The sequence below is a fragment of the Mytilus galloprovincialis genome, chromosome 7, assembly GCF_965363235.1.
Source record: "Mytilus galloprovincialis chromosome 7, xbMytGall1.hap1.1, whole genome shotgun sequence".
NCBI lineage: Eukaryota > Metazoa > Mollusca > Bivalvia > Mytilida > Mytilidae > Mytilus > Mytilus galloprovincialis.
The window spans coordinates 3,797,663-3,817,420 of record NC_134844.1 but is presented as its reverse complement, the minus strand read 5'-3'; the positions used below and the strand labels follow the sequence as shown (position 1 = coordinate 3,817,420).

The following is a 19,758-nucleotide window of genomic DNA, read 5'->3' as shown; positions in this document are numbered from 1 at the left end:
ATAGACCCAAATGCTGCGGACAAGCTCATTTTTAAAAGTGGTGGAAGAAAAAGAAGAAAAAGAAAAAGAATAATAATAAAAATAATAAGAACTAAGCAAAAACAATAAGTCTCCAAACTTTGTTTGGGAGACTTAATAAATCGAAAATGGTATTGCTGCTTTTCCTTTATACTAATGACATTAACAAGGAGTAGAGGAAAGTCTTGATGACCTAGAATTAAAAACACTACTTTTCGGAGTAAATAGATTCAGTTGATATCGAAGCTTGATCTTGGAAGAAGAAAATGTTGCCTTAGGGAAAGTTTCAATCCTTCTAAGAATAATGAGAAAAATAACAACAATAGCCAAATTCTACACATAAAACTAAATATTGAACAGTATGAACCTAGCAAAAAACAGATGTGATGTCTGATCACTTGAAGAGTCAGCAGTTCATGATCCACTAAGACACATCTGTTGTGTTACTCTTGATCAAAACTATCCGATATCTTACAAGAGGATTTGGATATGACAATAGACAAGTTTCCTGACGTAGATCATGTACATAAACCTGCATGTTCTTAGAGATCTCAATCTAATTAACAGTAAAATAGATAATTTAGACCACAGAATAAAAGAAACAATACTGGTACTTATCATCATAGGTATCAACAGATGTTTGCAGTATCAACAGATGTTTGCAGTATACTGAAGTATGGTATTGTTTTATCGCATTTGAATACACTGATGAGGTGTAAGGCTCAGAATTAATAAAGAATTTGAATGTATTGTGAATATTGTCATCAGTTACTCAGAATTAGCTCTTCAATTCTCAATATCATCCTGTAACGCCAATTCATTACACTTACACCCCAACAAAAATCAGTCTAAGAAATATTTACAGCACATTATAATTACCAATGAAAAATTTCAAATGTACCGCGAATCCCGAAACAAAGAAATATATAAGAGCGTCCTGTATCCAGGTAACAAATTGACCAATCAAAATAAGGAATACTCGGAACAATTTCTTCCGAGTAAATGTAAACAGTGATTCACGTGGTAATTATCCATTTTTATAAAATCAAAAATTACACCATTATTTACACATATTCTTCTCCTGATTTCCCTCTCCTTATTGTGTTTGCTACACAGCCATAACTATGAACATTCAAAGAGATATATTACTTCATATACCGGGTAATCATTTATTTGTTCAAATATATACAATACATTAAAACATAAAAGAATATTTTATCACAAATAATCATTATTTCCTTGTATAGTAATATAGCTATATATATACTATCTAAGCCAGCATAAATTTAAAGTTTTATAAGATAAAAATTATTTTCTTGTTATATGGTTTTTACCTGTAGTAAATATCACTTACTGGTGATTTACCCATAAATTTTAGCAAAGTATAAAAACTGTTAAGCAACAGTTGGGAAAGTCATACATAAATTACACAATTTTCCAAGGAAATTAACCTCAATATGAGATGAACTAAGGATGAATGATAAATATATTAAGTCATATTTAACATCAACAAATACGTAAACTTGGGTGAAATATACATGATTTAATAATATAAAATATTAAATTAGGAGGCAAAAAGAATGTAGATGTTTTATTTTCCATGAGCCAACCCTGATTTATGTATACCATACATCTGGTTTTATTTGTACATCTTACAGTGTTACGAACATATTAGTCAGGGAAAAATGAAAAAAGTTTAAAATAACCTATTATAATTTGAATGCTTAAAACATAAAGAGATGTGGTATGTTTGCCAAAGACACAACTGTCCTATAAAAGAAAAGAAAATTCTCAATAAGTAAAATTGAGAATGAAAATGGGGAATGTGCCAAAGGGGCAAGGTGTAACCCCTTGCAAGTTCCAATTAAGTAACAGCTCAGTGTCTGACATTAATCTATAAGAGTTACCCTAGCATGAAATATATATCAAATTGACCTAGTTTTTACATGGACTGTAGCTTCTTTACAATATATGCAAAACTTAATGAGTATGTGTGAACATACGAAAGGTCAGTAAACAGAAGAGTTGTCAATATACTCAGCCTCCAACTCTTACATACACCCATGATGATCGATGATGCACATAGCAAAAAACAGCATACAGCATTAAAGTTCTGACAAAGGATGTGTCCATCAATCAATACTTATATAATTGTAATGTTTACATTAATACATTATTACTTGTTTCATTTGATCTTATTCAACTAAACATAATTTACATCATCTTTGATACATGGTTAGTCCTACTCTAGCAATACATGAAAGCCCTTTATTAACTCCTCATACTTTTGATTGATTTACATGATAATATATAATCTCAGCTGACATTTTTCACTACAATACAAAGTTTGCAGATCAAGGTGTTTTCGATGTAAACTTTTCCCCATTGCACAGAACCCTGTGAAAATGTCACCGTGTTATCTTCGTCACCAACCAAACATATACTCCATAGCCTTGGAGGCAAATGTATTGGACTTCTGAGGAACTTGGTTGTTTCTTACTACCTGCAAAAAATAAAGAAAGATTTTGAAATAATCTTGCAGGTCTTAAAACTCATATTCATTAACCTGAAATATATAAAATAAACAAAAGGCTCTAAAGAGCCTGTAACTCTCACTTTGGTCTATGAGCATATCATAAACGATTAAAAAATTTACAAAATTTACAAAATTTATGAAAATTGTTTAAAATTGACTATAAAGGGCAATAACTCCTTAAAGGGTCAACTGACCATTTTGATCATGTTGACTTATTTGTAGGTCTTACTTTGCTGTACATTATTGCTGTTTACAGTTTTTCTGTATCTATAATAATATTTAAGATAATAACCAAAATCTGCAAAATTTTCTGAGAATTACCAATTCTAGGGCAGCAACCCAACAACAGGATGCCTAATTGGTCTGAAAATTTAAGGGCAGATAGACTTTGACCTAATGAACAAATTAATCTTGTCAGATTTGCTTTAAATGCTTTGGTTTCTGAGATTTTAGTCAAAAACTGCATTTTACCCTATGTACTATTTTTAGCCATGTCGGCCATCTTGGTTTGCAGGTAGGGTCATCGGACACATTTTAAAAACTACATACCTTAATGATGATGTGGACCAGTTTGGTTAAATTTGTCTTAGTAGTTTCAGAGGAGTAGATTTTTGTACAAGATAACTCATTAAGGGGTCAACTGACCATTTTGGTCATGTTGACTTATTTGTAGATCTTACTTTGCTGAATATTATTGCTGTTTACAGTTTACCTCTATCTATAATAGTATTCAAGATAATAACCAAAAACCACATAATTTCCTTAAAACTACAAGTCTGAGGCAGCAACCCAACAACTGGTTGTCTGAAAATTGTAGGGCAGATACATTTAAACCTGATGAACAATTTTCCCCATGTCAGATTTGCTCTAAATGCTTTAGTTTCAGAGATATAAGCCAAAAACTGCATTTTACCCCTATGTTCTATTTTTAGCTTTGGCGGCCATCTTGGTTGGTTGGCCAGGTCACCGGACACATTTTTAAAACTAGATACCCCAATGATGATTGTGGCCAAGTTTCGTTAAATTTGGCCCAGTATTTTCAGAGGAGAAGATTTTTGTAAAAGTTAACGACGCAGGACGACGACGGACGCCAAGTGATGAGAAAAGCTCACTTGGCCGTTTGGGCCAGGAGAGCTAAAAAAGGTTTTGGCACATCTTGAAATATATATATATATAATTTTTGTTTATCTATTTACACTTGAGAGTATATTGATGAAGATAAATATCAACAAGAAAAGCAGTTTCTTTGTAAAAATTTAAAAGAAGAAGCTGCACAACCATTGAATATTCAGTGATTTGATTTTTTCTCAAACAATTGATTTCTAATCTAAATAAATATCTTTTTAATTCAAAATATTAATGGAACTGAATTCAAATGCCAAAAAACCAATAGTTACATCATTTTCACTCCTTGCTGATTTATAAGCAGCTGTCAATGGTCTGATAGGTGTTCCCTTTGATGTCCCAGGTGTTCCTTTTGATGTTACAGGTGTATCCATTAATCCTAATACAGGTGTTCCAGAGAAAGAAGGATTCTCCTTATCTTCCATCACAGACTGAAATTAAACAAGTTAGGTTTTATACTAAATATATAATGTGTTCCTAATAAATGGAAACATCTTGATATGAATTAAGATATATAAGAAGGAATGCTTTCCCTTAGATTGTGATATAAAATTAGATACTACATACACAAGGTGTTTTCTTTGTATATTTGGTTCAATCAATCTGACTTGATACTTTATACATGTATTTAAATGTATAACAAGGATAACAAAAGAGCCTAGGGTTGAAATACATGAAACATCTGCAGATTTTTTTTAATCTTAAATGAAGCATCATCACGATTTTTTCTGAATAATTGCCTAATTGGCAATCATACCACATCTCCCTATTTTTATAATGGGTTTTTCATTTTGGTTAACTGAGATTGACTTTTCTCTTTATTTGGAGCCCCCAAGTAGTTTTGATGATAATACACTTACTTTATCAATGCAAGGAGTAACGCCAACCATTATATTACCAGCAAACATTCTACCATTTTTACTTAGAGCTTTTTTTGCCTGTAACTTGGACTGGTAATGTAAATGCATCCAATTTCCTTCAGTAGCTATCTGCAAATCAAGAATTAAAATGTAAATACATAACAATATGTGTTAATAAATAATACTTGAAAATAACAATTAAAATCAGTAATAAACAAATAGTGCACACCCTCAAAAGTCTCGCCTACTTAACTGACCATGATTGATTTTATTCTGAAATTCTTAAGAATAAAATTTGTAAGGGTTCCACGGAACCTGGTGTCTCGCCTACTTTTGCTGTAAATCACAGGCTCAACAAAAGTGAGGAAAAAAATCAATAAAAATATTCCTCTTGATACTATCTTTTGATTGTAATAAGCTTCTGTCCAAGTTTGGTAAAAATCCAGGATAGTTTTTGAATCTAATAAATGTTTTAAAAACTTTAACTGCAGACTGTATGTAATGTTAACTGGAAGAAAATCTAAGTCCATTTATAAGTAAAATACGGAAAAAATGGATTTAATTTTTTACAAAATTTACTTCTGGATACTATCTTATGATCATAAACAAGCTTCTGTCCAAGTTTGGTACAAACCAAGGATAGTTTAAGAAAGTTATTAAGATTTTAAAAACTTTAACCACAGAGTGAATGTAAAGTTTCCCCGCAGAAAAACTAAGTCCATTTTAAAAAAAATACGGAGAAAATGGATTTATTTTTTTACAAAATTTACTTCTGGATACTATCTTATGATCGTAAACAAGCTTCTGTCTAAGTTTGGTACAAACCCAGGATAGTTTAAGAAAGTTATTAAGATTTTAAAAACTTTAACCACAGAGTGAATGTAATGTTTCCCTGCAGAAAAACTAAGTCCATTTATAAGTAAAATACGGAAAAAATGGAATTTCATTTTTACAAAATTTACTTCTGGATACTATCTTATGATCATAAACAAGCTTCTTTCCAAGCTTGGTAGAAATCCAGTATAGTTTAAGAAAGTTATTAAAATTTCAAAAACTTTTAACCACAGAGTGAATATTTGTGGACGACGCCAACGACGACGGAATGTAGGATCGCTTAGTCTCGCTTTTTCGACTAAAGTCGAAGGCTCGACAAAAATGGAAATCAAAGGTTAAGATATTCACAAACACTTTTGTAAGTTAATCAAACTATTTTGAGCATTATTATTCATCACTTACCACATGTTTGACAATGTTTCCATACTGAGAAAACTGCTGGAGTATAAAGGATGCTGCTGCTGGTGGAAAACTGAAACAAAATAATTATCTCCCTGTTAAAACTATCCAGGCTTTATAGCTCAGAAAACAGATATTTAAATGTATACAACATGTACAAAAGAGAATTCTGCTGCTATCAAAATACAGAAAAGATAAATTAGCTTCCCTGTTAAGCTTCTCTTATCACTAGAAGAATGCCTATTTTTATACCAGACAATTCTGCTTCTATCAATACATTAAAAAGATAAATCTACTCCCCTGATATTGTGCTCTTTACACAAATATATAAATTAACAAACAAAAAATCAGATATAAAAAACATACCTTTGATAAATTTTCAATACTTTCTGTATTAATTTAGTCGGCTATATAACCTACACAATGGACTTGATGGTAACAAATGCTCAACAAACCACAAAGAAAAAGGGAAGAAAAACAAAGAATGATTAGCTTGAAGTGACAACAATTTGTCAAAACACAATCAAATATGTCCATGTGAACTGTCACTTTGTGACCTAGCATTCTGTAAATCTGACTTAATTTGTCAAGTTGACAGACCTTATGTCAAAGCTAAGGATGAAATACAGAAAGTTGTTGAGTTTTAGCTAAAAAATCACATAATATCAAAAAATGGTAAGCTATTATCATTATTATCGGTGTTTTAGATAATATTTTCGTTAAACATTAATCACAATTTAACATACCCAAAAACTGTAATCCAGGTTTCATCTAAAATATCTTCTGATGTCAAACTTTCCCTTTAAAACAAATAAATATAAAAATTATAAATCATGTTTATGGCTTGTGTAGAAGCAAGAATTTGTAGCAGGATTTTCTGATATTTCAGTAAGTATAACCACAGACCATTTGATTTTAGATACCATAAAGAATGGTTACAAAATTGAAGTGATACATGTAAATAAACAGATAATGCCCCTGCTTGCATATAATATAAAGTTATAAAGGGACAAAACTGACAAACGGTAAAAGTGACACTTCTCAAATTTGTACTTGATCTGAGTTTTGTGGTAATAGGCATTGTTTATAAGTTTCATAACATTTGGTTGAGGTAAACATACTTTAAGTTAGAGAATGGAAACAAAAAATTCAGCAATTTTTACATTTGAAAAGGGGCATAACTCTAGAACGTTTAAAGTGACACCACCAAAAGATCTGTGTTTTGTTGTATTGAGTATAAGTTGCATAACATTTGGGCGAGGCAAACGAAAGTTAGAGAACGGAAACCAACTTTGGGATGTATGTACCTATAGACAAGGGTAAAACTTAATGCTCCATCCACACGGCGGGGGTATAAAAACTTAATCCATTCTGAAAATTAAAAATTCTTTATTTAATGAAGAGCAGAAACTTTTGCGTGAAAGTAGCATTGATTAATCTTTTGATTGATTGTTGGTTGCTTAACGTCCAGTGGCAAATATTTCATGCATATTCAGAACGAGAACAAGTTCACAATAAATACAATAGGTAGGTCTTGAAATAATAGAGGCCATCTGGGATGATGGTTGGGAAAATTTGGACTGCCACTGGCAAATGAGGGTATATTGGATAGGAACAGAAATTTTCCCTTGCAACAGGCCACCTATGGACCCCTCAAAGAGTTGTTGCAAGGGTTCTTAACGTGCAAAGAGCGTGGCACTCTCCTAACACGAGGCATCGGATTTAACGTCCCTAATCTGACCGGACGTGACTGCGAACTTGATATATCCCTCACAGCCAAACAGACGCCCCACTTCGACAAGCGTTTACTGCCGGTCGGAAGAAGACCAAGTGACCATATTTCTATTCCCCAGTCACCCTTAGGGGTGATTAATCTTTTGATAAATCTGACCAGTTTATTTCTAATATGAAGTAATTTATATGTTTTGAAGTTTGGTGTGAAATCCATTTTCATTGAACTAGTACACATTTAAATAAGGGACCAGCTAAAGCCAACCCCTGGGTAAAGGATTTTCTTGCTGTGTTGAAGATCCAATGGTAGCTTTTGGCTGTTTTTCTGGGCTTCAGCTGTTCTGATTTTTTATCAGGTTGTTGTCTCTTTGACACATTCACCATTAAGGTTAATTTACCCCTGATTATAGAATGAATCCATCTAAGCAGGTTTACCTACCCCTGAGTATAGAATGGGTCCATCTGAGCAGGAGATGGGGGTAGTTTAGTATTTGCTGCCAAATGGAACTGTGACGTGTCATTCATATTTTCCATTATACTGGAGGAAAGACCTGAAATTAATAATATCAATAGAATAATTATTCTTTTAAGATATAACAAAAAAAATCATTCATGTAGCCCTGACTTTGAAACTATGTCAAGGCAACCTGATGTTATGGTATTTTTCAGATTAGCACAATAATTCTATAAAACATCTAAATAAAAAATAAACTGACCTACTAACCTTTATTCTTATCCTACTACAATGTATAACAAACAATTATATTTGTGCATAAAGTTATATATGATATATACTAACTTTAACTTCACTTTAATCATGATAATAGGAAGGTCAGGTTTACAATACAAAAATAGAATTCCAAAGAATGTGCTACATTAAATAAAGTATACCTGATAGTGGTGGGGCACAAGCACTTGTCCCAGGTGTATGGAATCCTCGTGAAGGTGTCTGAAAATAAAATGTAGCAATATGTCAGATCATGTACACAATCAGCATAATATTATCTTAAAGTTAATAAGGATCAATTGTTCCAATACTTCAGGTTTTGTATAAAATCAAATTAAGAATGAGGAATTCCATCAGAAAACTACATCATGCCATGCATACCAGTACATTATAATTTAGTGGTTGTCATTGATTCATGTCTGTCATATTTTTTTTGGTAAATTGTGTATTGTAATAAATTAAACTATCAGTTTTCTTGTTTTTCTTTTTCTAACTATTAGGTATTGGTTTTTCTCATTCTTAAAGGCTGTATGCTTTTATCATATATTTTTTTTTAATTGTACTGTGAGAAATTCTGTGTTTTGATTCAAGATAGTCTTAGTTGAATTCTCTCATCTATTTTTTTTATACTGAGGATGTTTTATAACTTGACATATTGTCTATTGCCATGATTGTTGGAGTCCTTACAAGATGTCTTTTTTCTATTTTGTATGACACAGCCTTGGGTTGCTTCTTACCCCACACTTTTTGTTATTGATAATAATTACCTGATGGAATGAAGTAGCGAATGGACTAGCTGTGGATGGACTGCTATATGACATCAAACTCTTTGTAGGTGGTGCACCAGGTCTCTCTTTTGGTCTGATTGTCTCTCTACAATTATTATGATTATATCATTAATTACTGGGGTTAAATCACACTTTCTAATCAGTCATATCTACATGTAATATGTCTACATGGTCTATTCTTGATGTTGTAAGGTTGCGGTCTCATTGATGTTAACCTCAGTCTTTTATGATGGATGGCTGATGAACATTTAATGGCAAGCTAATTCATATAAATTCAGGTGGATATGATGATGTCATTTGGAAATGAACCCTCCTTTTCTAAAATGACATGCAGTGCCATATTTTTAACTTGCTAGTTCAAACGTACCATTCTCCTTGACACATAACTTGAATAGTCTGGTATTCATAGTATTAGGTTGTAGTGTTTCAGTTGAGTATAATACATTTTTTACACTTTTTTAAAACTTTTTAAAAAGTTTTATTGGTATCTTTTATGTCTTCAGGTCATTTAAATCCTGACCAATGTCAGGTAAGAACCAGGTAAGAAAGGCACAGAATATTTTATAGCAGGCTATAGAAGAAGAAGTAATAAAAGCTTTGTTCCTATTTCAACGTGTAAGTCATGAAGATAGTGCATCATATAACTTTCTTTTTCAAATATTACACCCTAAAAGTATCCCTTGGTCATGCAGCAATACAAAACACGAAAAAAGGACAAAATTACATTTTACCTGTATTCCAAAGTGTTGGTGACTATCAGATTATGACTTGTCTGCCATGGTCTTTCTGACATTAAACAACTAGAACTTACATAATTATTTTATTGCACATGGATATTATCTAGCTATACCAAGAGAGGGGTCAAGTCATGTCTTACCTGGGTCCTGGTGATGTGATATAACTGGCACTCAATGGTGAAGTTATATTGCTACCTCTGTGTGCTGACTTAGGAGGACTTGGGCTTGTAACTGCTGACCATAAACGTGTACTAGGCTGTAAATAAAAGTATACACGATCATGTTATATTCATTTACAAATTGTATACTCATATTATTTCAATCTAATTAATCAAAGAGCTGAAAGCTCTGAAGAAAAATGACGCCACTGTCTCTAATATTGGGATAGTTTTTATGCAAGTCTTGATTTTCACATACCGTAATTAGTTTAACAATGCAACATGTCTCGTAAGCATATAATTGATATTCGTATATATGTGTGTGTGTGAAGTGAAGGTGACAACTGGCTGTTTTTTTAAGACAAATGAATAGGTCAAGACTACCTGATTTGTACAAATAAATACCGTAGAAAGGCTTGTATATTTCTCACTGGTACATAGTCTGAATCCGGGTCCGTTCGCGCCCACTCATGTTCGCCCCCTTTCACTTTCACACCCTAAATGTTCGCACCCAATCTTAATTGGTTTTGTGTTTAATAACTCTGTAAGCAAGTGTTTTCTTATAAGTATAATTGTTGTCATTGTCTCAAAATAAAGTGAGACAGCATTTTTATTTGTGTTGAATAAATCTTAATCATGTTTTGGATAGCGTATTGTTAAAAATAATAATAATCCTTTCTAATTAAAGTGGTATTTTGTCAACGTTTTATTTTGTGTTGAATAACTCTTAATCATGTTTTGGTTAGTGTATTGCTATAACTTTGTTTCATTGACTTCTTTCAAAATGAAGTGAGATTCTGACTATGTTTTTTTCTGTGTGTTGAATAGATTTTATCATGTTTTGGTTATAATAGTGGATTGCTATATTTTGGTTCCTATATTTTATTGTTTCGTTGTTTCAGATCAAAGGGACCAAGCTGTTAAAAACAATTATCTTTTGTGTTTTTCCTTTAAAATCTTCAATGTTTTACTCATACCAAGCTATAAATACATTCAGTATTTACACCAAAGCAATTTAAAACAACAATCATGATTTTCCAATTATTCAACTTGAATTTGAATTAAAATTGAGCGCGAATGAGTAGAGTGCGAACGGACCTTGGGTGCGAACGTGCGAGGTGCGAACCTGCAAGGTGCGAAAGTGTATTGGGTGCAAACAGACCTGATACCACAAAATATTAAGTAAATAATCTTTTTGTTATTGTTATCAAAGGTCTAATGAAACTCAGGTAATTTCAAACATTTGTCAACGAATTCTAGTCAAACCGGCACCTGGTTAAATTGGCACCTGGACAAATCAGCACCTGGTTAAATCGACACCTGATATAGTCAATTCGTCACCCATGTTAAATATATATTTTAACAGTATTTTAAGCAAAAAGAGTAAAAATAAGTAAGGGGTTGCCAGAATTTTTTTCAGTATTTAAGCAAAAAGAGTTAAATACTAACTTTCACATTTTTGGGTGTTCATTGTACATTTTGTATATATTTATTTTTCTCAACTAAATGACATTTTTGGTGTATTTTTAATGATATATATATGAGTAGTCAAAATAATTATTACGTCTGGCAAGGCTTTTTTAATTTTATTCTGGGACACCTTTCTATGACCGCAAGGCTATGTTAATTTATTTCTGGGACGCCTTCCTAAGAAAGCCTTCCTACGAACTTCGTAGAAAGACGTCACAGAAAAAAAATAAAATAGCCTTGCCAGACGTCATAATTATTTGGACTAATACATGAGATATTGGATATTTTTATGCATTATTTAAACCAGTTGAGCATTTTACAGGATTGTTTGTTTAATGCTTTTTAAACTTTACTGAAAAAAAAACACCTTACATTTGCTTATTATTTGGCATGAAAGTTTGATTTATTGAAAGGGACTCATAGTTTTCCATTTTTTTTTAATAATTGTCTAATTGTTAAAACAACAGCTTGGGTAAGGGCTTCGTTGTTTACCTTTATACACAACAACATAATTTCACTTTGGTTTCGTTGTTTACCTAAATACACAACAACATATTCACTATGTACTTGGTAACAGTTATTAATTAATTGAATAGAAAATATTATAACAAATATTATTGGATGCCGAACTGACGTCAAATAGGTGCCGATTTGACTAGATGCCAATTTAACCAGGTGCCGACTTGACTTGTACGTTTCAATTCCTCTGCGATCGTTTGCGGTATTTTCTTGAGAAAAACCTATTTTCCATCATCAAAGAGAAGAAGAAACTGCTTGAAAATGATTCTGGAACGCTTCATGATTGTTAAAATAAGTTAAATTCACTCAAAAACAATTTTAAAACTTGCGATGTTTAAACAGGAAGTTTCAAAAGCACGGGTAAAAAAAGAAATTAACCGGTGAGAGTGGAAATCCGTACATAACAGATATCACTATAGTACGACTTTGAAAGCAAAACAGTTCCATCCTTTTGTAAAACAGTCTTTAATATACCTATCACATTAATGTTTGAAGGGTCTTAAGCTTATTCAAACCATAAAAGTCGGTATGAAACACCAAAACGGAATGAACAATAACCGATTACGTTTTGTAGTTTACAAATTCTAAACTGGTTCCCGTCAAACTACAACACTTTGTCCGAGTGTAGTGGAATACAAGCAGAAACCAGTTAGTTTGTAAACTGGTTCCTGGCTGATTACTACACAATGACCTCTCATGCATAATTAATGATAACACAAGCAGATTCCAGTTTGTATAGAAAATAGTAAATACGAAACCAAGCGCGATAGGCAGAGAAATGTAATGAAGTTCAGGTCGCCAGTAATGGAACAATGACTGCGTCATTTTCCAAAAACCGATCTCTCATCGCTCCTGTTTCTGATATGTCGCGTGGGAGATCTAACGAAACCGGCTTTGAGGTCAAATGTGAGTGAACTAAAAGTCATGAATTTATAAAGATATGCAAATGAGTTGACGACCTATTAATAAGCCAATCAAAACAGTTTATGAATTATTATGACTGACGATTTCGTCGTAAATAAAATGAGTTACATCCCTTTGCCTTACGTTAAACTTCCAAGATCGTGGAAGACTCAATTTCATTGGTCGAAAAAGACACACCTACGAGGTCACTCACATGTGACCTCAAAGCGGGTTTCGTTAGATCTCCCACGCGACATATCAGAAACAGGAGCGATGAGAGATCGGTTTTTAATTAGATTGATATTATTTAGTACAAAAATAACAATATATCAGTTCTCTTGTATTGAAGGCTATCATAATATTGAGCTCATCTCCTCATTTTCATTTATCAATGTTTACACAAGAAAAAAACATGATAGTTGTTTACTTCTATGTCATTTGGTATCTGTTGCCATGCTGGAGAGCTGTCTCATTGGAAATCATACCACATCTCTTATTTTTAAATTGTAGTTTAAATTTAAAAACCATGCTAAAATGTACATGTACATGGTTAGCAACAACTATCAAATTCAATGCAGTCATAATGGTATTTGTTTCTAATTCATCGTATCAATAGAAAAAAGAAAAACATTTAATTTAACAAAACCACAGACTGAGATGACAACTGCGTTCTGATGATACTGAAAAGTATGCATGTCGTTTCGTAACCTGATAGTTTCGTAACTTCATCGATTTGTAACTGAGACGTTTCGTACCTGGTGTAGTTATATATGGTTATAAAGTGTTAGTTTAAATGAAACAGTTAAAGTTATTATTTATGAATGATCAAATTGTTCATCTAATAATAACAATATTGTAATGCCACTTGTGCCTTGACAGTTGATGGAATTGTAACCACTGAACCAGGTGTAGAAGGATGATTATGTTGTAGTTTGCCTGGAACAAAGTTGTCACCTATTTGGCTAACTGCTGCTGGACACCTGTTATTTTTACCTCGTACACTCAGTTATGACTCTAGGTGGTGGTCGGCGTCTAACAATATACTGAATCTGAGTCACTGTCACTGAAAAGGTTTGGTCTGCCAATAAGTACAAATGTATATCTGGCGAGCTTAACACCTGACCTGTGTCAAAGTCACTGAAAAGGTTTGGTCTGCCAAAAAGTATATCTGGCGAGTTTAACACCTGACCTGTGTCGAAGTCACTGTCACTGAAAAGGTTTGGTCTGCCATTAAGTATATCTGGCGAGCTTAACACCTGACCTGTTTCAAAGTCACTGAAAAGGTTTGGTCTGCCAATAAGTATCTGGCGAGCTTAACACCTGACCTGTGTCGGAGTCACAGTCACTGAAAATGTTTGGTCTACCAATAAGTATATCTGGCGAGCTTAACACCTGACCTGTGTCAAAGTCACTGAAAATGTTTGGTCTGCCAAATATTATATCTGGCAAGCTTAACATCAAACCTGTGTCTGAGTCGTTGAAATGGGCTACAGGTGTGGCTGGTCTCTGTGAGACAAAATCATGATCTGATTCTGAATCACTGTATGCTACAAGACTTAGTGGTCTAGGTTGTTGTTCAGTTGGTAAGGGTTGGTCTACAATAATGCATTTAGAGATTGTACAACTTGCAAAAGATGTCAAGAGCTTAGGTGTTCCTTCTGTAGTTATAGGCTCCAATATCGTCAGACTAAAAACAAGAAACATGAAAGAAAGAACATATGATCAAAAAAAAAAAAGATTAATAAAGAACTCAGCAACATAAAGATGAGTGGTGTCAAGTATTAGAGACATCAAAGCACGTGACAGAAGACTAAATACTTTGATAAAGACTGGGTACATCTAAATGATGATGGCCAATTCAAATTCTTCTGTTCTATTCGCATGTGTGCAAAACTGTACTTGTAAATGCAATCAATTATTTAATAAATAAAATTATATAGATATATATGTACATCAATAGGTCTTTTTATTATTTTTTAAGTATAACCTACGACTCATATTATTATTATATATTGATATATACGGTTACAAAACGTCTCAGGTACGACCTAGTAAGTTACGAATCGACTAGTTACGAAACGACCAGGTTACGAAACGACCTGCACCCACTGAAAACTGATCCTGGGCTTATATCTATTGCTTAAAAAAAATGATGTACAATCACTTAAATCAGTCAATGTATGTTTAATATCATGATTATAGGATAATTACTGATCCAGCGTGTTGTGAGGTTTCACCCAGAAGAAAACCTGGCAGGAACTGTGATTGGTGGGGACTAGCTGGACTATTAGGAGATCCCATCATCATAGGACTGGATTCTCCTGCAAATATATCAAAATGTAAAACAATAAAGGATAAACATGATCATGAAGTACAAATGTATGTTTAAATTTGTCTTTTTCTTGATGTCATAATTTGAATTATTCAAGTGATCTTGAAATCACTGCCCCTGACTGACACATGATTGATTAATACATTGTACGGCTGACTAAGTGTCTACTAGTGAAGGGAAGCAATCCAGTCACACTTCCCCCCACCTCTAGTGGCATCATACATGTATCATTATGACTCGTAAACACATACCACAGCTTAAATTTCTCTCTAACAACTGAGGGTTTTTCAGTTGGGCCCCAATGTAACTGGAAAAGCATGAATTTCATTATTACCAAATTGCTCGTCTCCACCAGGACTCATGATAATATCTGTGTTACAAGGCAGCACTTGAACCTCCTGAGCTAAAGAAGTACTTCCTTAACTTGACCGTTAACAGCTGACTAAGTATCTACTAGATAAGGGTAGCAATGCCGTCACAGACCAATGTAGTTGTCAATTTTGAATGGGGACATATGGTTGAACCCTCTTTTTTATCTTTAATTCTTGGTTTGGGAACCCATTTTAAAATGGGTTCAACCGCTCAGTACCAGTATGTTTAGTATCTAGTAAACCATATAATGACTTTACATCACTACATGTCTTTTCATGGGATGTAGTTAGCTGCGGAACCATATGGTCCGCAAAAAGTCAAAAAATAACATAAGGACCTAAGAGCTACGGTTCCGCAGCTAGGGATGTAGTGTGCATAAATTGTTGACTTAATGATTGACAGCCAAACATTCTGTCTCTGACAGTGCAGTGCCTGTTTGGTGTTGTCCGATATATCACAAAGTAAATAAAAAATCAATTTGTCTATGTTTTTTTTACCATAACTGTCAAAAGTATGACTCATCATTTCCTTATTAATAAGCAATCCAAAGAAATAATAAAGTTATTTTCTTTTGAACTTTCAATTTTCGATCAGAAATTTGTGCGCATGCGGAGGAAATGAAATCTGTAAAAAATATGTCGGTATGGAGATGCAAAATTATCCGGATTATTTTCTGACCATTTGTATTGCAATTTCCTAGTTAATTATTGACCATTGATTTACATAACTAGGAGTAGTCCTAAGTTGAAAGTGATCTTTAAATACTCATCGTGTATAAATGTTTATACAACAGAAATAAGTAAATGCTTTCCAAAAAGCTTGTCTGACTTTAGCATGTTTAGAATCTATTTTTTATGAACTAATCTATTAATCTATTTTTTAAGTACTAATCTTATCTATTAAATTAAAAGTCTGATACCTTTGATAACTAACTCCTTTTTGAATCCCCGCCTCTTTGGAGAGTATATCCATTATTTCGATATGTCAGTAGAACAGGTCATAGCCAGAAATTAGTAGTGGTTTTGCTAATTAATATTCATAATATGTAAATGAGAATTGTACCACGTGATAGTACTTTGAACTGGACTGGCTTGATAGGCTTGATATCATTAAAATCTTTAAAACACGGATATTATAAGTTGCCCGTCACAGAGTCCTTATTTACAATCACTTTGATATTTCCGTAAAGTTGTCAGGCGGTCAAAATCAAAACAATGAACGCGAATTTAGTAAATTTTTCGTGCTTTCGTGAGTTTATTCTTCTTGAAATAGTGACATTTTAATTTTACGTGGGAACCTAGAGTTTAACGACTACACATACAAGGTTTGAACTTGCTTATTCTTTGGAAATTCAAGTTTCATATTTCACCCCGGCAACCACAGGCACTTGTTTCTATCCATACGAAGGTCGACTATCCATATAAATAGAAGAAGGTGGCTAACGAATTTTTTTTTAGGTCACGACAGTCTCCGCTTGGGACGCTTTTTCTACCCTTCAACTTAATGCTAAAAATCCCTACCTTATATGAATCGATTCAGTAAATATTTTCCTTTAACACTAAACTAATTTCATAATCCCCACAGTGTTCCTCTTCACGGTAATCTACTCTCAATTCACTAAACCATGTCCAAAAGTTCAACTACCATCTTTCCAATGTATCTACTTCCGGTTGACATCGCAGTAAATTTATTTTGTTTTCATTGACTCAGTTTCTTTCCCCTAATTCTGATACGTTTTTTACCTCCAAAATAAAAGATCGATGAAATTCTTTAGAGTTACCATATACATTCGGAATTCTCTAGTATTATCGAATTCATTCAAATTAGTTTCTGACTTTCTGATTTTTTTAATAACAACAATAAATGTACTTATTTCGGTGAAATTTCATCTTTAAAAATATATTGATAATGAAAATAATAAACTGGTAATTTTACAGAATCATTTCGTTTTTAAAAAGATAGCATTCTGCCCACAACCGGAAGTAGATACATTGGAAAGATGGTAGTTGAACTTTTGGACATGGTTTAGTGAATTGAGAGTAGATTACCGTGAAGAGGAACACTGTGGGGATTATGAAATTAGTTTAGTGTTAAAGGAAAATATTCACTGAATCGATTCATATAAGGTAGGGATTTTTAGCATTAAGTTGAAGGGTAGAAAAAGCGTCCCAAGCGGAGACTGTCGTGACCTAAAAAAAAATTCGTTAGCCACCTTCTTCTATTTATATGGATAGTCGACCTTCGTATGGATAGAAACAAGTGCCTGTGCCGGCAACCTGTTTTTGTAATGACCTTGTAAGCCAATTTTCAACACGAAGTTTGCAAATTTGACGTTTCAGCCATTTTAGCCTGTATTTTACACTGCAATGTTAAAAGCCTCTCGCTTCGATTTTTAAAATAGCTCAGGAACCTGTATTTTTGCAACAACAGTCATTATGTTTCGTTTAAATGGTGTATATTGTTGTGTATATTCATTTTCTGCCCCGGCAACCTGTCTATCACTAATAAATTAAAATTAAAACAGACATTTTTTCAAAATTCCCTATCATTTTAATGTAATTTCCGAGACCCGTATCCGATTTCTTGAGTATAATATTCAAATAAGCAAAGTGGTGTTCATTTCTGGATATGTGCTATCTAAATTTCCGAAGTTCTTTAAGTTTCTAGCGATCCTTCCGAATTATTGAAGATTACTGATTCATAGAGAATGAAATCAAGAGTGTGTTATAAGGGCGGAACAAGATAGTCTAAAAGAGTTATCAAGGCAACAGTACAAGGAAGACATTTCACTCAAAACTCTTTTTTTTTTAAACTCATGACTCACGCAATTTAATTTTTAAGAATTTCCGGCAATTTTACAAAATGACAAGGTGTATGATTAGACGTGATAGCTAAAACGCTTTATATATCTGTCTAGAGACGATTTGATGTGTTGTGGAAATGACTATAGAATATATATATGGATCGATATGTCCAATAACTCAATTGAGTAAATAAATACATCATCTGCTTGAAGTTGGTCAAATGTTGGTATACTTTTTATGTGCACATAATACGTTGTATCTTATTTCCAAAGAAAACATTTAAGACATCTTTAACTTTGATTTTGACAGATTTTGAGAGAGATAGATGTAATAAGATGTGGTATGAGTGCCAATGAGACAACTCTCCATTCAAGTCAATTATAAAAGTAAACCATTATAGGTCAAGGTACGGTCTTCAACACGGAGCCTTGGCTTACACCGTACAGCAAGCTATAAAGCCCCCCCCCCCAAAATAAAAACCAACAACAAACAAACAAAAAAAAAACCCGGGAAAACCAACGGTCTAATCTATAAATAAAAAAACGAGAAACGAGAAACGAGAAACGAGGAACATGTATGAACTACATCAACATACGACAACTACTGAACATCAGATTCCTGACTTACAATTGCAAACGTTTTAATGGTACCAAACCTTGAAGCTTCTCCCTTATCTGTAACATCACAACATAGAAAGACACACTATACAATATCAATAGGAATGGCTTAACTCAATCATAAACTATTTACACAAATGAACATAGTACACTGAACGAATAAATTTGATCTATGATAAAATGTAAATACAAAGTAAATAAAAACAAGTTTTAGCTAGACAGCAATTTTACTGTTGTGATTGCATGACAACAGCATCATGGCCTAGTGTTGATCAAAACCAAACTCAATACCACGGGTTATAGAAATTGAGATGTTTAATAAGTCTAGCAAACTTCACCTGCGACACCGAAAGAAGAAATGAAACAGCAGATCAGTGGCGGATCAAGAATTTTTACAAGTCATGCGTGCGGACACAATAGGACATACAATAGTTTACATATAATTAGCATTAAATAGATATAATGAATTGATTGTTTTTTTGCATTTTAATGCCACTTTTTAGCACCGCATTTAGGATTGGAATCGAGTGCACCCGAACGAGCGATGTTCGAACGGAGTCGAACTCACAACCTCAGTGTTGACTGGCTAGTGGTTACAGTCGTAACTACTTAGACCACTCGGCCACCGAGGCCTCTTAAATAGATAGATATAAGAATATGCATATGTCACAAGTGGTATGAGTGACAATGAGGCATTTCTCAACCCAAGTCACAATTTGTAAAAAGTAAACCCTATATGAGTATAGGTTAAAGTACGGCATTCATCACGGAGTCTGGGCTCACACTGAACAGCAACCTTTAAATGAAAACAAATGGATTAAACATTTT

General features: G+C 33.2%; 1 protein-coding gene across 1 annotated transcript; it reads right to left on the bottom strand.

Annotated features, from left to right (window-relative positions):
- Positions 1–1,173: 1,173 nt before the first annotated feature.
- On the bottom strand, positions 1,174–16,127 carry LOC143082144 (nucleoporin NUP35-like). The gene is made up of 11 exons (XM_076257703.1): positions 16,007–16,127; positions 15,017–15,126; positions 9,896–10,011; positions 8,998–9,103; positions 8,395–8,452; positions 7,943–8,054; positions 6,519–6,572; positions 5,776–5,845; positions 4,540–4,668; positions 3,952–4,110; positions 1,174–2,521 (listed from the first exon to the last, which is right to left on the bottom strand). The coding sequence occupies exons 1-11, from the start codon at positions 16,032–16,034 to the stop codon at positions 2,444–2,446; spliced, it is 1,020 nt and encodes a 339-aa protein (XP_076113818.1). The 5' UTR covers positions 16,035–16,127; the 3' UTR covers positions 1,174–2,443.
- Between the last annotated feature and the right edge of the window lie 3,631 nt (positions 16,128–19,758).